The sequence below is a fragment of the Peromyscus maniculatus genome, chromosome 2 (genome assembly GCF_049852395.1).
Source record: "Peromyscus maniculatus bairdii isolate BWxNUB_F1_BW_parent chromosome 2, HU_Pman_BW_mat_3.1, whole genome shotgun sequence".
NCBI classification, from domain to species: Eukaryota; Metazoa; Chordata; class Mammalia; order Rodentia; family Cricetidae; genus Peromyscus; species Peromyscus maniculatus.
Genome location: NC_134853.1, coordinates 171943455 through 171958396, shown reverse-complemented (window position 1 = coordinate 171958396; position 14942 = coordinate 171943455). Strand labels below are relative to the sequence as shown.

The 14942-nt window shown below is 55.8% G+C and overlaps 2 protein-coding genes across 10 annotated transcripts in view; one reads left to right on the top strand and one right to left on the bottom strand.

The window, feature by feature from the left end:
- Positions 1-4: 4 nt before the first annotated feature.
- Positions 5-8771, bottom strand: LOC121827515 (uncharacterized). Its single transcript, XM_042272639.2, has 5 exons — positions 8724-8771; positions 7900-8551; positions 7651-7729; positions 1579-5792; positions 5-1511 (listed from the first exon to the last, which is right to left on the bottom strand). The coding sequence occupies exons 1-4, from the start codon at positions 8769-8771 to the stop codon at positions 5711-5713; spliced, it is 861 nt and encodes a 286-aa protein (XP_042128573.2). The 3' UTR covers positions 5-1511; positions 1579-5710.
- Positions 8631-14942, top strand: part of Prdm16 (PR/SET domain 16) — a 326632-nt gene continuing 320320 nt past the window's right edge. For 5 of the 9 annotated variants that reach the window (XM_076565802.1, XM_076565800.1, XM_076565797.1 and 2 more), the window contains exon 1: positions 8632-8962. In XM_076565802.1, the coding sequence (XP_076421917.1) occupies positions 8926-8962 (37 nt within the window). In that variant the 5' untranslated portion in view covers positions 8632-8925. Of the gene's footprint in view, positions 8963-9281; positions 13760-14942 lie in introns of those variants that run through there. The other 4 variants (XM_076565801.1, XM_076565796.1, XM_076565804.1 and 1 more) reach the window with 4 other exon arrangements.

Below are 14942 nucleotides of genomic sequence, written 5' to 3'. Positions count from 1 at the left end.
CCCGTCTGTCTCTATGGATTTTCTGATTCTGCACATTTTGTAATGTGAGTCACATGGTGTGTGGCCTTTAATGACTGGTGTCATTCACTCACCGTGTTTCTGAGGTTCATCCATTTCGTAGCGTGGGTCAGTGTCTCATTCCCTTTGAGGTCACACAATACTCTATTGTATGGATTCCTGCCTTTTGTTTATCTCGCTGTGGCTTTTAAGTTCCTCAGTCATTTCAGCATGGCTTTAAGCTTCTGTAGAGGTGTCCTCTCTAGCTGGACTCATTCCAAAAATCAGAAGACCTGAGGGACCTTGAACAACAGCTAACGGTTGACTGAGATCTCAGGAGAAGCCTAGCTTTCTTCTTCTTCAATATTCTTGACACCTATACCTGGCTCTGCTGGGCTGACACAGGCAAGAACATTTTGATGACCTCAGACAAACAGAAGAGCATCCACGATGCTAGAGAAAGGTGGTTATTCTTTCTTGCAAAAAGCGAGAGTGCAGACAGACTCACAGACACAGATCACACAGACACATGCACATGCAGAAATGCTGATCTGATTGGGAGGCAGCCTTCAATGAATGACATCATTCCTTGAACATAAATCTTGGTTTGTATGATTTATTTATGTTAAGAAACCCACATATGATGCTGAGTTTTCAATAGCTTTGTTTAAGTGATAGTTTTGCCTCTTTAGTGAAAGTTGGAGCGATGATAAACAGCTCCAGCTGTAAAAATTAAAGGCGGAAGGAAGCCAAGGTGATTATTATAGAGAAATGCTGAGTGGGGAGGGGCATCTGGCCCTTCCATCCTCAAAAATGAAAATTACCCTCTGCCACATCGTGCCACGAACAATTACCTGCTGTTTATTAATTAACCTCTTTTAAAAGTGCTACATTTCTACAAGAACTGTTATTTCTCTAATGTGAAAACTGGCTTATTCATGTTCACTAGAACCACTGTATCCCATGTGGTCCAGGCGTCATGGTCCAAGCTTTGTGAACACTTAATGGACACTGTTTTTTCTTCTTCTTCGTTGCACATTTTATAATTAAAAATGCCTTACTAGAAGCTCAAATACAGAGTATGCTGGTGTGTCAGAACATGACCTCAGTGTGTTAGTCCTCTGAGGAGCCCTCCAAAGCTATTGGCTCAGGCATGAGGCCTCCCCTCAACCCCAGGCGGCCACACCCCAGCCCTGAGATGGGATGTCGGGAAGGGGGCTCCAGATTGCCCATGGAATTCTGGACTCAGGAAACACAGAGCTCAAGTGGCTGAGTCTGTCCTGTTCCAGGCAAGCCTGGAGCTGTGGGGTGTGGGTGTGAAACACATAAGAAGTCCACAGTGAATGATCAACTGCCAACTGCTGGGACTGTGTGTCCTCACACAGGGCTCCAACTGACCTCTCTTTGTCCAGCCAAGGGGCAGGTGCTTTCCAGAGCGTCAGCTCAGAAGCCCCAGGATAAACCCTGGGTTCCTTAGGAATTGAAATAGCAGCAGGAGGGAAAGGGGCCCTTACCTCAGCTGTCTTTGACCCTGGGTTCCTTAGGAATTGAAATAGCAGCAGGAGGGAAAGGGGCCCTTACCTCAGCTGTCTTTGATCCACAGAACTGAAGGGAGCTCCTGGGAAGTGCAACCTTCCCTGGAAGGCTAGTGCCCGGGTACTTCCAGGTGCACTCACCCCAGGTTGCCAGGGAACAGCAGCTCTGGAAAGCTGAGGAGCTGATGGAGGGTCCCAAAGAAGTGTGATCTGACTGGTCCTCCTGTCAACCTCCCCCCCAACACACACACACACACACACACACACACACACACACACACACACACACACACAAACAAACAATTGTCTTCTTGCTACCATAATCTTAGCTCTGCATGGTGTGCTTGGAAGGTGTCTAAGAAACGTTTCCTATGGAGACATAAACATGTGCTCCTTCCTTATAGGACTCCAAACTGACATTGAATCCCATTGAAGTCCAATGTGGGGAACCAAGAGAGCATAGGTGAGGGGTTACTTACAGGAGTGACCCCCCAAAGCAGCTGCACCACCAAAAATTCTCACTCCAGAATGGATGACTTCCCCATGACTGTACAGACAGAATTGCTCACCCCTTTTCAGTTTGTCCCCCAGTCTTTATACTTCAGTTCTCTGAGATCACCTGCAAATAGGGTAGAATTACATACAAAAGGTAGGAGTGCCAGAATCTCTGATGATGCAGGTGCATGGCCCTCCTCACTCTCACCTGTCCACAAAGCCAGGTGGGTCTCTTGCAAGAAGTCAAGCTGCTTTAATGAAAATGGCTTTGTGCTGGCCTAGAGGATAGTTTCTTCAACGAGGGCAGGACCCACCCCAGCCCTCCTCAGTAGACACCATCCCCACCCCCACTGATACGGGACATACATCTGTTACAGTTATGAAAGCCATCTCCTCCGTGAATGAGGGTATGCTCACGCTAGGCCCAGGCATTTTCACCCCAGTCCCTAGGTTCCACACACGGCAAATCCTCATTGAGGTGGGGCTTCAGATACACCATGCCTAATAATACAGGTGTGTCTTCTGCCCCAGGTTACCTTCCTTTCTTAAGGATCCTCAGTGCCAGGCTAACAAGCCAGGCTCTGGCAGTCAGGAGGGATGAAAGCAGGATGCCAGTGAGCCAAGGTCAGGAAACCAGGTAAAGCCCGCGGGATTCACTGCTGCCTCTGTCCTGCTGGGCTTTTCCACTTGGGGCTTGGACACAGGAGGGGAGCAGGTACCTTGTCCCTGGAGGACATGGGCCACTGATTCCATCACCTTTAGTGACTCTGCAGAACTGGTAATTTTTTCCCAGCCTCAGGCCATACTGGTCTCTGCCCTTTTCTTGCCGGCTCACAAAGCATGTCTCCACAGCCACTGTTCTGCTGTTATTGGTTTAGTAGAAAGCAGGAGGAGGAGGAGGGAGACATCGAAGTCCCCTTTCCTCCTGCTCTCAGTTTCTGGATCAGCGGTCTTGGGGATGGAAGGAAAGATGGGAAGTGTTACTACTCAGGGAATCCTCTTCTCTTGCTGGCCAGGACTTGCACCCTCCCCCAGAGGGAGTTCTGTAGAAGTCTAAGTCTGGGCTCAGTCCCTCTCCAGTACCCACCACACATGCCAGGCCAAGGCAGCCAATGGGAGCTGGGGTGTATATGGGGAGGGCCGGTGTTTCCCTGAAGCTGTTGGAGCTGGAGCATCGGTAGGCTGTTGCCCTCCCGGCAGCCCCTACAACCCCACTCACCCTCTTTAGGATTTTGAGTCCTGAATGGGGAGGCATTGTTGTTAATTTTTCTGGCAACTCTATCCCAGACAAGGACAATAACAGAACAAATCTTTTCTGGACCAAGAGGGGACACTCTCAAGTCCTCCACCCAACAGAAGGGAGGGAGCCAGGAGAGTGCACAGGGATGTCCAGGTAGACCCAGAGCCACAGAGAAAATTCCTCTCTGAACACTCTTTCTGTTGGCCTAAAACCGTGGCTTAGGAGGGTGGGCTGCACTGTGCCTCCTGCTAGCCTTCAGCCAGGCTCTGCAACTAACCGTTCTTGCCTGCCAGTCACACAAGAACTTCGAAGAGAAGTGGCCCCAAGTCACAGAAAGGTAACCAGAGGAGTAGAAATACCTCGCAGCTCCCACCCAACAATTGCAGCTGTGGGATGCAGCGCCACACAAGTTCAAACACAAAATTGGGTTTCCAAACTGAGTGTCAGCAGTATGTGCCAGTTTGCTATTGAATCAGTAAGCAGTAGGAGATTTTGCAAAACGAAATGTAGTTTCGGATTCAAGATGAGCCGCGTAGACTGGGTTGCTTTGCTCTACCCAGCTCTGGATGTCCCTGGGCAGGGAAGGCAGGCTCCTACTCCGCTGCGGCTGGCTCCTGAGCCTCTGCCGCCCGGCTGGAGAGACTCGCAGCTTGTTTTCGTTGCTGCCCCATCCTCCCTGCTCGCACTCGCTAGAAGCGGGAGCATCCTAGGGTGGCAGCGCTTGGGAGCCACGCGGGTGCCAATTGGCCACACTAGCTAGGCTCAGCTCATTCCTCGGCTCCTGGACGTTACCTGCAACGAAGTTGCTGCTGCTGAACAAGGGCGGAGGGAAGGGACCTACTAGCTGCGCTGCTGCGAGGTTGGGGATAAGCACATGCCTCAAGGACACAAGCAGCACAAGCCGCAGATCCAGATTCGTTAGTGGATTTTCGAAGGTTTGGGGATCGAGAGGGAAAGCGTGAGAAACCGATTCCGTTTATTGCTCCCGGTGGCCACAGCCCCAACACAGTTGTAAAAGCCCCGGCTTCACCACACTTGATCCGGCACATGGTGCTCTCCTGGTGGAAGGAATCCTCCGGGGGGCTTCCACCGCCTTCTGGAGAGCGTTTTCGAAAGATATAAAAGCTAACTCCCTCCTGGACTCAAACGGAGAGGATGAGGGAATTCAGTCCCGATCTCAGCGCTTTAGGACAAAACAAAACAATCCCCCCACCATGTCCTCACTGCCAAGTATGCAGGCAAATGGCAAATTGTCTCCTATACATCACCCCAGCAAGGACTCAGGACCCGAAGTCTGACAGAAAAATTTTGCTGGAGTCCCCAGGCAGCTGCAGCACCCTGACAAGGATGCCTGTGCAGGCCTCCAGGACATTGCCAATGAAGAAAGGACAAAAGTCGCCTGGTGATCCAAAGAAGTCTCTTCTGAACATCCGAGGTTTGTTCAACATCGGTTACAAGGTTATATTCCTGGGAAGTCTTGGTTGAGAGCATCCCACAGGACCCAGAGACCCACTTTGGAACTTAGGAATTGGTATTAGTCCTGCCAGGTCCCAAATCTTCATAGAGAACCCCTTGGACAGAAATTCTGACCATTGTCCTCGTGTTCTTGAGGTCATCCAGGTCACATCGAGGATCCCTGGAGCTAGGAGGACAGATGGGTAAGGGGGTGTGTGTGTCTGAAAACAGCTCCAGGGTAGAGCACGTAGGATGGAGGCCAGGTGCTGGGGAGTCACTCATTTGGGGCCACTTTACAGGCTTGGGTGGGGACAGTTCCTTAGGTATTTTGTAACCCCCATCCCAAGCCAGAACCAATCTGCAGGGAAGCTCCTTCTTGCCTCGGGCAGGAAGGTGACTTGACTCCCAACTCCCACATCCCAGTGCCCAAGTCTCTGCTCTATTTTTCCATCTATGCTGTAGTAACCAACCACCAACTCCAAAAAAGACATGGAAACACACCTCCATGGTGAAGAGACCCTCATCCATCCTTGCTTGGTGGCCCAGAGTGCCAGGGAAGAGTGAGGACTAGTGATGTGATTGAGATCCCCCCAGCGACACCTCCAGCTCTCCCAGGAAGCACACGTGGCAACTGTAAGGAGCGGTGTTTTTGGCGTTTTTATTTCTTTGCTACCGTACAGGCTCCACAACGGGTAGCAGAGGTTGTCTGGACTGAGCACGTGGAGGCTGAATTCTGGAGCGCATGGAAGAGTTTCATGAGTATAGAGGGAAAAAAGGGGCGGGTGATAACAGGACACTGTGGGGGTAAGCACATCTAGCAAGGAGGCACAAGGGTCTGCAGTGAATCTCTGCCCCCTGGGGGGGGGTCTGAGAGGGATAAAGGTGACCACTGTACTTCTCCAGAAGCTGGTTTCCTTTAGGAGGCCTGGCTAAGCCAAGGGACCTTGTAGACACAGGAGTAGGCAGGAACTTAGGGAATCAGAGCTCCCTAAGTGACCGAGGACCCTCTTCTGGTCCTTCTCCAGTCCCCAGAAGTGATCTGTTCTGGTTCTGCAGCCCTCCTCAGCTGGCTATAAGGGATGGAGCAAAGTAGAAACTGGTGGGAGTCTCTTCTCCAGCATACCCCTCCCCCACCAGCCACTAAGCTGGTTCCTGAACTTGGCCATATTAGCATTTGTCCAGCACAGGGAGCTATGTGGCCAACCCCACATAGCTGGAGGGACCTGGCAGGACTAATACCAATTCCTAAGTTCCAAAGTGGGTCTCTGGGTCCTGTGGGATGCTCTCAACCAAGACTTCCCAGGAGTGAAGTGGGCAGCACTTCTCACTACAGAGTCCACTGTCGCCAAATTCCCCAGAGCTTGACTCAGTTAAAAAGTGGTTCTGAAAACATTTAGTAATGACCATTTCCTCCCCAGGATCCACTCGCCTAATTTGTTCCTCTAAGTGCTGACCCCCATCCCTGCTAAAAAATTTCTTAGTGGGATGGAGGCACAGAACTGCCTCCAAGGGGGCCTGTGTCCGATTTTTCCTTGCTTTTCCACTCTCGCTGAGAAATTCCTCCATGTCTGACCTCTCAGCTTTTAAGTCTGGCCACGCGGGGGCAGGGCCTGGCCAGGGCCAGTGCAGTGGCCTTTCAAGACCTGGAGGTCCTGAACTGAACGGCCATTGCAGCACCTGGGGGTTTCCTTGGTCAGGAGGGAGTCAGCCTTGGTTCCTAGGCTTCCTCCCCGGCAGGCCATCTCCCCAGCTCAGAGGGTGGTGGCCAAGAGCCTGAAAGGCCTGCTACTGCCAGTTCCTCACACCTCCACCGGCCAAGGGTCAGCTCCTGGCTCCCATCCTAGGCTGATCTGGTCCAATCTGGCCAGAATTCTGCATCCTCCAGAGCAGAGATGGGGATCAGAGGAGGGCCCCATCAGACTCTAGAACGCTCTAGAAGCCAGGCCCTTCTGCCTGGGGGTGGTGTGGAGGCTGCTATGGCAGCCTCCAAGACTAGAGAAAAAGAAGCCAGGGCTGGACTAGGGTAGGGGGAGGGCAGGGCCCCTCGGTGGCAGAGAGCTCTTCATTAGCATCTTTGCATCTTTCAGGTGTTCTCCAAATATCCTTTGAGGTTACAGGTGAACAAGGGACACCTGAGGTGACCTTGAGAACTCTGTGATGTGCAACTCCAGTCAGGCTAAGCCCACAGGTCAGAGGACACTCGGGCTCCTTCTGTCATACCACGCCGTGGGGTTGAGCAGATACAGGGCCCTCCGAGGCCCACCGGAGAGGCAGCACTACCGTAGTCTGCAATGGAAGCCCCTCACCGAGACCTCCAGAGCCCAGTACTGTGCACCGAGCGAGCCAGCGGATCTGTGACTGAGCCCAGGTAGAAAGACCGAGAAAGGGAGAAGAGTGAGGTCCTTCCACAACAGGGCCTCCATCTGCGCAGCCAGCTGGGTGCAGGGCTAGGCACCCAGAGCTGTGGGTTCCTCAGAGACGTTTGAATCTCGGCAGGGAAGGGACTCCTCGGGTTGAAGGCTTGGCACACTGCTGCCGCTGCCCTGGGGCTTTTTTTCTGGGTACTTTGGGCCCAGCAGCACTCTCCATTGGATGAGGGGGTCTATAGGAAGGACTCTCTGGGGACTGCCGTTTTACCGGGGTTGGGGTTCGGCGTGCAGATTTCAGGACTAGAAGACTGGTTTTACTGCACAACAAAGAGTGGGTGAGGATGGCGAGAAGCCCCACCTGGGAGGCGAAAGACCCAAATGGCGCCTACCCCTGCTAAGGCTCAGGTGACACCGTGACAGATCTGAATCTTGTTGCCTAGAGGGACCTTGGTATTCGGGAAGGGCGCCCAGGGCAGTGACCCAGCCCCAGCAGCGCCTCCGTTTGTTTCCAATTCAAACTCAAATTGTAGCCATACTCTCAGGAGGAATCCACACTCACCCCATTAGGCCTCTTAGTTGGGGCCACCCTGCTCTTGCCCGGCCAGGCCCCTCGCCGGCTTGAGCTCCGAGTCTGGAGGCTGCGGGGACAGAAGCGCCAGATCTTTTCCAGCCCGCACTCCTCCACCTGTGCCTTGGGTTCTCCAGCCCAAATCGCACCTGGGCCGGGAGAAGCCTAAGGGATGTGTCCGGAAAGGACCCCGGCTCCCGAAAGTGGCCTAGCTCCGGCGCTTCCGCACTCGGTACTCACCTGGGGGCCGCAGCCGCAGCCCAACGGGGCGCGGAGACCGGAGCGCATGGGCCCACCCCGGAGGCGCAGAGGTGCGGGACACCCCGGGGCAAGACGTCTGGCCTTGGTACGGCCGCCCCCCGACGCGGGGCGCGCTGCCCTCAGCCACCGCGCCCGACCGAGGACCGACGGGTCCAGCGCCGCTCGGCGTCCCGGGCGGTGGCAGAGCACGGAGCTGGCGGCGCCTCGGCTGTTTGTTTTTGAGCCGCGGAGCCCGAAGCTGCAGCCATGGGGTGGGGGTGAGGGGGAGGGGCGGGGGCGGGAGGCCCGCGGGGGGCGGCGGCCGGCGGGGGCTTCGGAGGAGCCGGGTTCTGGCGCGTTGGCCCCGACACCCCCTCCGCGAGCTCGGGGTGCGGGCGGGGACCGAGGGGAGTTCGGGAGGAGAGCGCTCTGGGGCGACGGCGAACGAAAGCTTTTTAATTAGTAATAAAACGCAATAAAACGCAGCAAAACCAGCCCGAACCCGCGTCCGAACTATCAGCGCGTTTGTGGGGAAATCCAAAGAAGTCGCACAGAAAACCGCAGCGGCCAGTCTCCTTCTCCGCCTGGCTTTGGGCAGGAGCCGCAGCGCTGCGCGGGACAGGGCGGGGGAACGGTCACCTCGCCTCCAGGGCTACCTGGGTCCTTTTAAAGTGTCCAGGGTGCGGGCCCCGGGCGGGAGCGACGAGCACAGAATGTTTTCTTAAAGGGCCAGTTCCGAGCTGTGCTGAAAAGGGGGGGGGGAGGGGGGAGAGAGAGAAGTGAGGTGAAGACCGAGAAGGCATCGGAGAGCCCCCCAATCCCGCGCCGAGGCGGCAGCGGCGGCGGCGCGACGAAGAGGATGATGAACACATTGCAAAGTTTTTTTGGCCCCGGCGAGGGGTGTCAGATTGAGTGCTCTGTGCGCATGTGCGAAGGTGTCCAAACTGACAATGCTAGGGAGATGAAGATAGTGTGTAGCTGCTTCTGGGCTCAAGGAGGAGGAGAGAGATTCCGCGAGCCGACACCATGCGATCCAAGGCGAGGGCGAGGAAGCTAGCCAAAAGTAAGACTCCCGCGCTCGACCGCGCCGCGTCGCCGGGCCCGGGCCGCGGGGCCGGGGTACCGGGGCCAGGGGTGCGCGTCGGGGCGCGGTCGGCGCGCCTGCGGCTCCGGCCCCCGGTCTACCGCGCGGCCCGGGGGCTGCTCCGCCTCCCGTGCTCCGGGGCGGCCGGGCTCGGCGCGGAGGCTCGGGGCGCCCGGGCCGCGCGCTCCCCGAAGGCGCCGGCCCCCTCCCCGCCGAACCCCCTCCCCCCCACAGTGTCAGGCGCTCGGGCCCGGGAACCCGAGGCGCGCGGTGGGGGCCGGGGAGGGGGGCGGAGGGGGAGGGCCGGGGGTGGAGGGGAGAGAAAAGCGAAAGTTAGCGAAAAGTTGACGAAAGGGGAGAGTAACTTTTCCTCTCGCTCGCTCTCTCCCTCTCTCTCTCCGAGTGGCTCTCAGTCCTGGTCAAATCATATTCCGGGCTTTTGAAATAGTGGGCGCTAGAGCACCGCCTTTGGCGTCCGCCAGCCGGGCTCAGAGGAGGGAGACCCCGAGCCGGGGAGGGGGCGGAGGAGGGGGCGCGGGCCGGCGCCCACCCGGCTCCCCGGGAGCAAGGGCAGGGTTTGCGCAGGCAGGACGGCCGCAGCCGCTGGGGAAGCAACATGGAGACTTTTTCCTGCGCTCGGAACTGTGGTGGTGAAGTTTATTCCCAAGTGGTGCCCCGCGTGGTGGCCGGCGCTCCTCTGTAACTCCGGCAGTTCGCTCGGGCCGCCCGGTGCCGGTGCCTCCGGCAGCAGGGTCCCCACCAGCCGCTTTGCGACCCGCCGCCCTTCCCCAGTTGGCCTCGCTCCGACTCTCCCGCACACGGTCTCCCTGGCACCCGTGAGGCCCAAAGGGACGAACTGCCCGGGCGAGACTGCCAGGGCCCGGGTCTTACTTTCTCTTTCGCTCCGCCCTCGGCCGAGCCTGGGGCTCTGCGCGCAGCCAGCCGCGGGCCAGTCCCCACCGCTGCCCGCGAACTCCCGCCGTCTGCACCACCGCCACCGCGTCTCCCGGAGCAGCCCGCGCGCCCTCCTAGCCCGGCGCCGGCGCCATCCGCTACGAATCGGGCCGGGGGCTTCGGCCCTTGCAGCCAGCAGGTGGGGACCGGCTGCACCGCGGCAGGGGAAGCGCGGCTTCAGCAGACCGGGCCATGGCCCGGTTACAGCGAAGCGGCGAGCGCTGTGCGCAGAGGATACGAATCGCTCATCCCTGCCGCCCCCTCCTCTACCGCTGGCCCGTGAAAGGGGCGCCCGGCACGCTGGCTCGAGGTCCCTGCCTGATCACCAGGCAGTTCGGTCTGCCCCTCCAGGGCTGGATCCTGCCTGGCTTGGCCTCTCGGTTTCCAGAGCCGAACTCTAAAAAGCATGAGCCCAACGGGTGTGGGATTTGTGATAGTTTTCCGAAGCCAGGCGCTTTCAGCTCCGGACCCTGCCGAACTTGGCCCCACCGCGGCCCCAGCTGCCTTTAGGCCGCGCGCCCACCCTACAGGGAAAAGCAACTTCCAACCTCCACCAGGCTTCCCCGGGCTCTGCGGTTCGTGGCCCCTTGGTTAGGAGCCCCTTTCCCGCCGAGCTCCCTGGCCAGCTGCCCTTGACCTCGGCCTCCTGGGCCACCCATGACCTCTGACCCCTCTTGGTGCGAACAAGGCCAGTAGTTGCCCAGAGGATACGAATGAGCTGTGTGCATACTGCGTGACTATCCACGACGCACGGAGCGGGTGTGCTGTGTACTGTTAAGAGTCTGGTGGGCACCGTGGAGTTTTCAGAGTCTCAGCCCCCGGGCTGCAGGCTGGGCTGGTCAGGCTCTCGCAGAGGAAGGACCCAGAGCTGGAAGGAGAAGAGTAAAGCTACTGCGCTCCTTTTGTCGCCGCCTTCGCTGCAAGCGAGAGACTGGCTGAGCGCACCCTGCGCGGCCCCGGAAACTTCCCAGAGGTCCACAGCCAGTCGGCGCCCTGCTGGGCCTCAGCTCTCCGCCTGCTCCACCTCCAGGTGGGGAAGGTTACCTGGCCCCGGCTTTACTTAGGGTCGGAACGGGCTCCCGGCTATGGTCTTGAGGCCTTTCCTGGAGGCCCAGAACCGGAGGACACAGCCGGTGGGAGTGCACTGTTGAGGCTTCTCTTTGCCGGGCGTCCTTAGAAGCTGCCCAGAGTCCCCGCTTGGGTGTCACCCCGAGACAAGTTTCCAGGCTCTGTGATTTAGTATTGCTGCCGCCAAAGCCCCCTTAAGAAGGTGGTCCAGGCAGCTCGGGATGAAGACAGCTCAGGGCCTACCGAGGACTTTTGGATTTTATTAGACAATATTTTAAGCAGATGTGGCAGGCTCCTGGGGCACCTGACTCCATTACCTGAAGCAAGGATGATAAGCAGGCACTCAGCAGCCAGCCCAGCTGCCTCTTAGGCTGGCCAGCAGGGTCAGGGTCAGGGGAGGGAGCAAGGTCATGACGGTTCAGGGTTTTGCACTGCCCTTGCTTGTGGGCCCTTGAGCAGTCACTGAGACTGTGCTGAGGGCAGAAGGACATCTGGGCCAGTGAATGTGACCTCAGGACACAGGGTTTGGGAGGCCTGTCCGGGGTGTGCATCTTGAGGTGTAATTTCGTTTGTATTTCTTGGTAATCCTACTCTAGACATCTGTCTGCCTGGCTTACTCGAGCTGGGCCTTTTAGGTGCCCCCACTTGATAGAATTTAGGGGCCCAGTAGAGACTTATGTTGAGCTTTCTAAGGATAGAGGTGTCTGAGGCACCCCCACTGGGGACTGTGATTCAGCTAGTGGGAAACCTAAGCCTGAGGCAGGGGCAGAGTGAAGACAGTTCAAGGCAGGGGTCCCCTTGCTCATCTTGGTCCCGTGCTCATCAGGAAGGACTTGAGGCTGTCCTCACCCTACATTTAAAAACGAATTTCTTAGCAATAGCTTATTCTTGCCACTGCTGTGATCCAGGTTGGCAGGAGGGGGCTTGGGTGGTGATGGTGCCCTCCTGACCTCAGTAACTACCTCCACAACTCGAACACTATAGCTAGGAACCCCGCCAGAGCCACACTTAGAGAGCTGATTTCTACGGAGGCGACAGACCCATGGTTCCAAACACCACACATCCCACCCTGCTAGGTGTGGGGCTTCGTGTGAGTGTTGTGTATGTTGGGGTGCTGAATTGCTAATTCAGTGTAGTAGTTGTGTGAAGCAGGCTGGTTGAAGGAGGCCCAGCTCATGGCCTGTGCCCTTCCCTCTTGAGACAAGCTGGGGCCTATGCTGTCTCACTCTTGCTCTTCTACCCTCTGCAGAGAAGGGAGAGCCCAGGAGACAATCTTTTCTCTGGGGCTGCCACGGCAGCAGGAACCTGTAGACGGGAATTGATTGCCTTGCCCGCTTTAGGCGAAAGGTGGAGCAATGCTTGGTGGAGGGGCAGCCAGGGTGCGGGGCTGGTGGCCAGGGTGCCCTGAGGCTCTGTGCTGTGTGCCACAGGCCTCGCTTCCGCCACCCCGGGTTGGTGTTCAGGGTTGGTGTTCAGGGTCGGAGGCCTGGTGTGTGTGGGTCTTGCCAAAGCCAGTTTGTAAAGCACGTGCTGGGTAGGTCCCCTCAGGCTGTGCCCCAGGGTCTCTGACTGCTGCTGCTGCTTCAGCAGTCTGGAAGCCTGGGAAGAACAGGTGCGGATTAGACCTAGCCTTTCCTCCTCCCGTTTCTGTGACCCCCACACCCCTACCTGGGTAGTGCTAGGGACAGAGAACTAAGTTATCTCTCTCTTTAGAGGCTATGTAAGGGTGGCAATGAGCTCCCCCCGCCCCCAGGGCGACACTGCCTCAGCTGTGACTGCTTACAGGGCTTCGGTGGGGCATGATTAGCCCTCTGTTTTATTCAATTAGGAGGCAATTAGGGATCCTTGGGGGAGGGGGCTGGTACTGGTAATTAAGGTTATGTATAATTAGAGTTACAACAAAATTATCCAGGATTAAAAATCTTTTGAGTAATTTCGTTAAAAAATTTCAAATAGCATTAAATACAATTTATCAGGTTTTGAATCAAAACCCGAAGCTCCGATAGAAGGCTCTGGGGAACAGCGTTAGCACTTTCCCTCAGGGAAGAACTTCGTGAGATGGAGGGAGTCAGTCTCTCTCTCTCTCTCTCTCTCTCTCTCTCTCTCTCTCTCTCTCTCTCTCTCTCTCTCTCTCTCTCTCTCTCGGCTTCAGCTTTGCTGAAAGGCAGCCTGGGTTAGGAGTGCAGATTCCTGCAGCCGGCTTCAGATTGCCAGTTCCCCCGCACCTGCCCAGGGAACTCTCTTCAGGTGTCTCCCAGCTCCCTTCTCACAAAGCCATAGACAGCTATGGAGCCTGCAGCCTGTAAGTGTCCACACTGCACCAACTTACGCCTCTGACCTGACACCATGGCAAGAGTGCCTTTCTACTTGGGGGCCACCTTCTGGCTCCCTGGGTGTTCCCGCCTGTATTTCCAGACCCTTCCACCTGACCCAGAAATGCCCAGTCAAGGTCTCTGCCTGCAGTGTTCTCTGTACTCTCCTTTGGCTAACCTGCACTCTAGAATGCATACAGGTGTGCCCGCCCACCCCGGGTTTGAACTGGGGTGGGGAGAGTGATCCGGGAAAACAAGGTGGAGGGTAGCCTGCACTGGCAGTTGCTCTGCCCTTGTTCTGGGTGGCACCAGCCTGGGAACAGACCCTCAAAGTGCCTGTGGGTGCCTTCCACCCTCCTGGGTAGGTGGGAGCCAGCATCCCCTTCACTCACCCAGGGAAGGAAAGGAAAAATTATGGAACAGAGGGACACCTCCTCCAGAGGTAAGAGACCCCTAAATAGGTGCAGTAATTCATACTGTTACACGTCAAATTCAAAACCTTCAAGGTTTCTCACTATGGTACTGCAGTCTATAGTTAATTCCATAGTGTTTTAACTAATTAATTAATTTTTTTTAACATGTCAGGGTTAAAGCATCTCACGACCAATGCTTACTGTGGTCTGTTCTTAAGGTAGACTCCATGCATTATAACCTGTGAATGCAGCCATCAGATTTATCCCCCACTTGCCTGCAGATTGGAATCCTATTTGCTCAGGGCTGGACTCTCCCCTCCAGGGAATGATTGCATAGCTTGTCCTCACCTGTCTGTGGGTACCCTCTCCAAGGGCAGATTCTAGGTAGCCAGTATTGACTAGGGATGACCTTGCCCTACCCCCTCATTGCCTTCTGCCCAGCACAAGTACAGAAACCTCACATGGCAGTGTGGGAATGCCTGCTTACCCCCATCCCCAATCTACAGGGGGAAAAATGCACCTATCTTCCTCAGGTAATTAGGGAGATGTGGTACCCCATACTGCTGCTGCTGTCACCAGTAGACCTGAGCTGTAGGACCAGTGCACGGCCTCCGATATTGGCTGTTGTTCCTCAAAGCTGAGACCTCATGGCCAGAGCCACTGAGACCATTCTGGGCTCAGAGTGCCCTCCACTCTAGTGGTCCTGAAGCAAGGGATGGGTGTTGTCCCCCACCCTGTCTGACCACTCCCTGTTCTCAGACCTTCTCCCTGGAGGTGCTTCTCACGAGGAGTAACAATGCCCTGAGCAAGCTGAAGACAGGAGTGCCGGCCACTTGAGGTACATATTTGTTTAATAGTTAACATTTTGTGTTAAAAAAAAAAAGGGGGAGGGAAGGCAGATTCTGGTGAAGGCTTTGCTTATTTTATATCCACTATAACTATTTCTGTCCATGAAAATTGGCTTAATTATATCAATGGAATGTTTCTTTTTCAATTCTGTATGCAATTAGTCCATCTTGCCGGCTGCAATTTATTTTAATAAAAAAATAAACCAGTGGTGTGTTCAGTTCCTCGTCCCCTGGGGACAAATGCGATTGGTGTGTTTAATTTCATTAAGTACAATGTGGCCTACTGGAAAAAATGTCTGAAATCAGCTTTATGCAGCTTAAACACTGGCATTTGAAACAAATCATTATTGCATTAGCTGTCATA

Coding starts and splice junctions, on each gene's coding strand:
- LOC121827515 (XM_042272639.2), bottom strand. CDS start 8,771: ATGTGTTCATCATCCTCTTCGTCGCGCCGCCGCCGCTGCCGCCTCGGC. Junction 8,552..8,723: donor GCCGCCGCTGCCGCCTCGGC/GCGGGATTGGGG, acceptor GGACCCAGGTAG/CCCTGGAGGCGAGGTGACCG. Junction 5,793..7,650: donor CAACTAAGAGGCCTAATGGG/GTGAGTGTGGAT, acceptor CATCCCTTATAG/CCAGCTGAGGAGGGCTGCAG.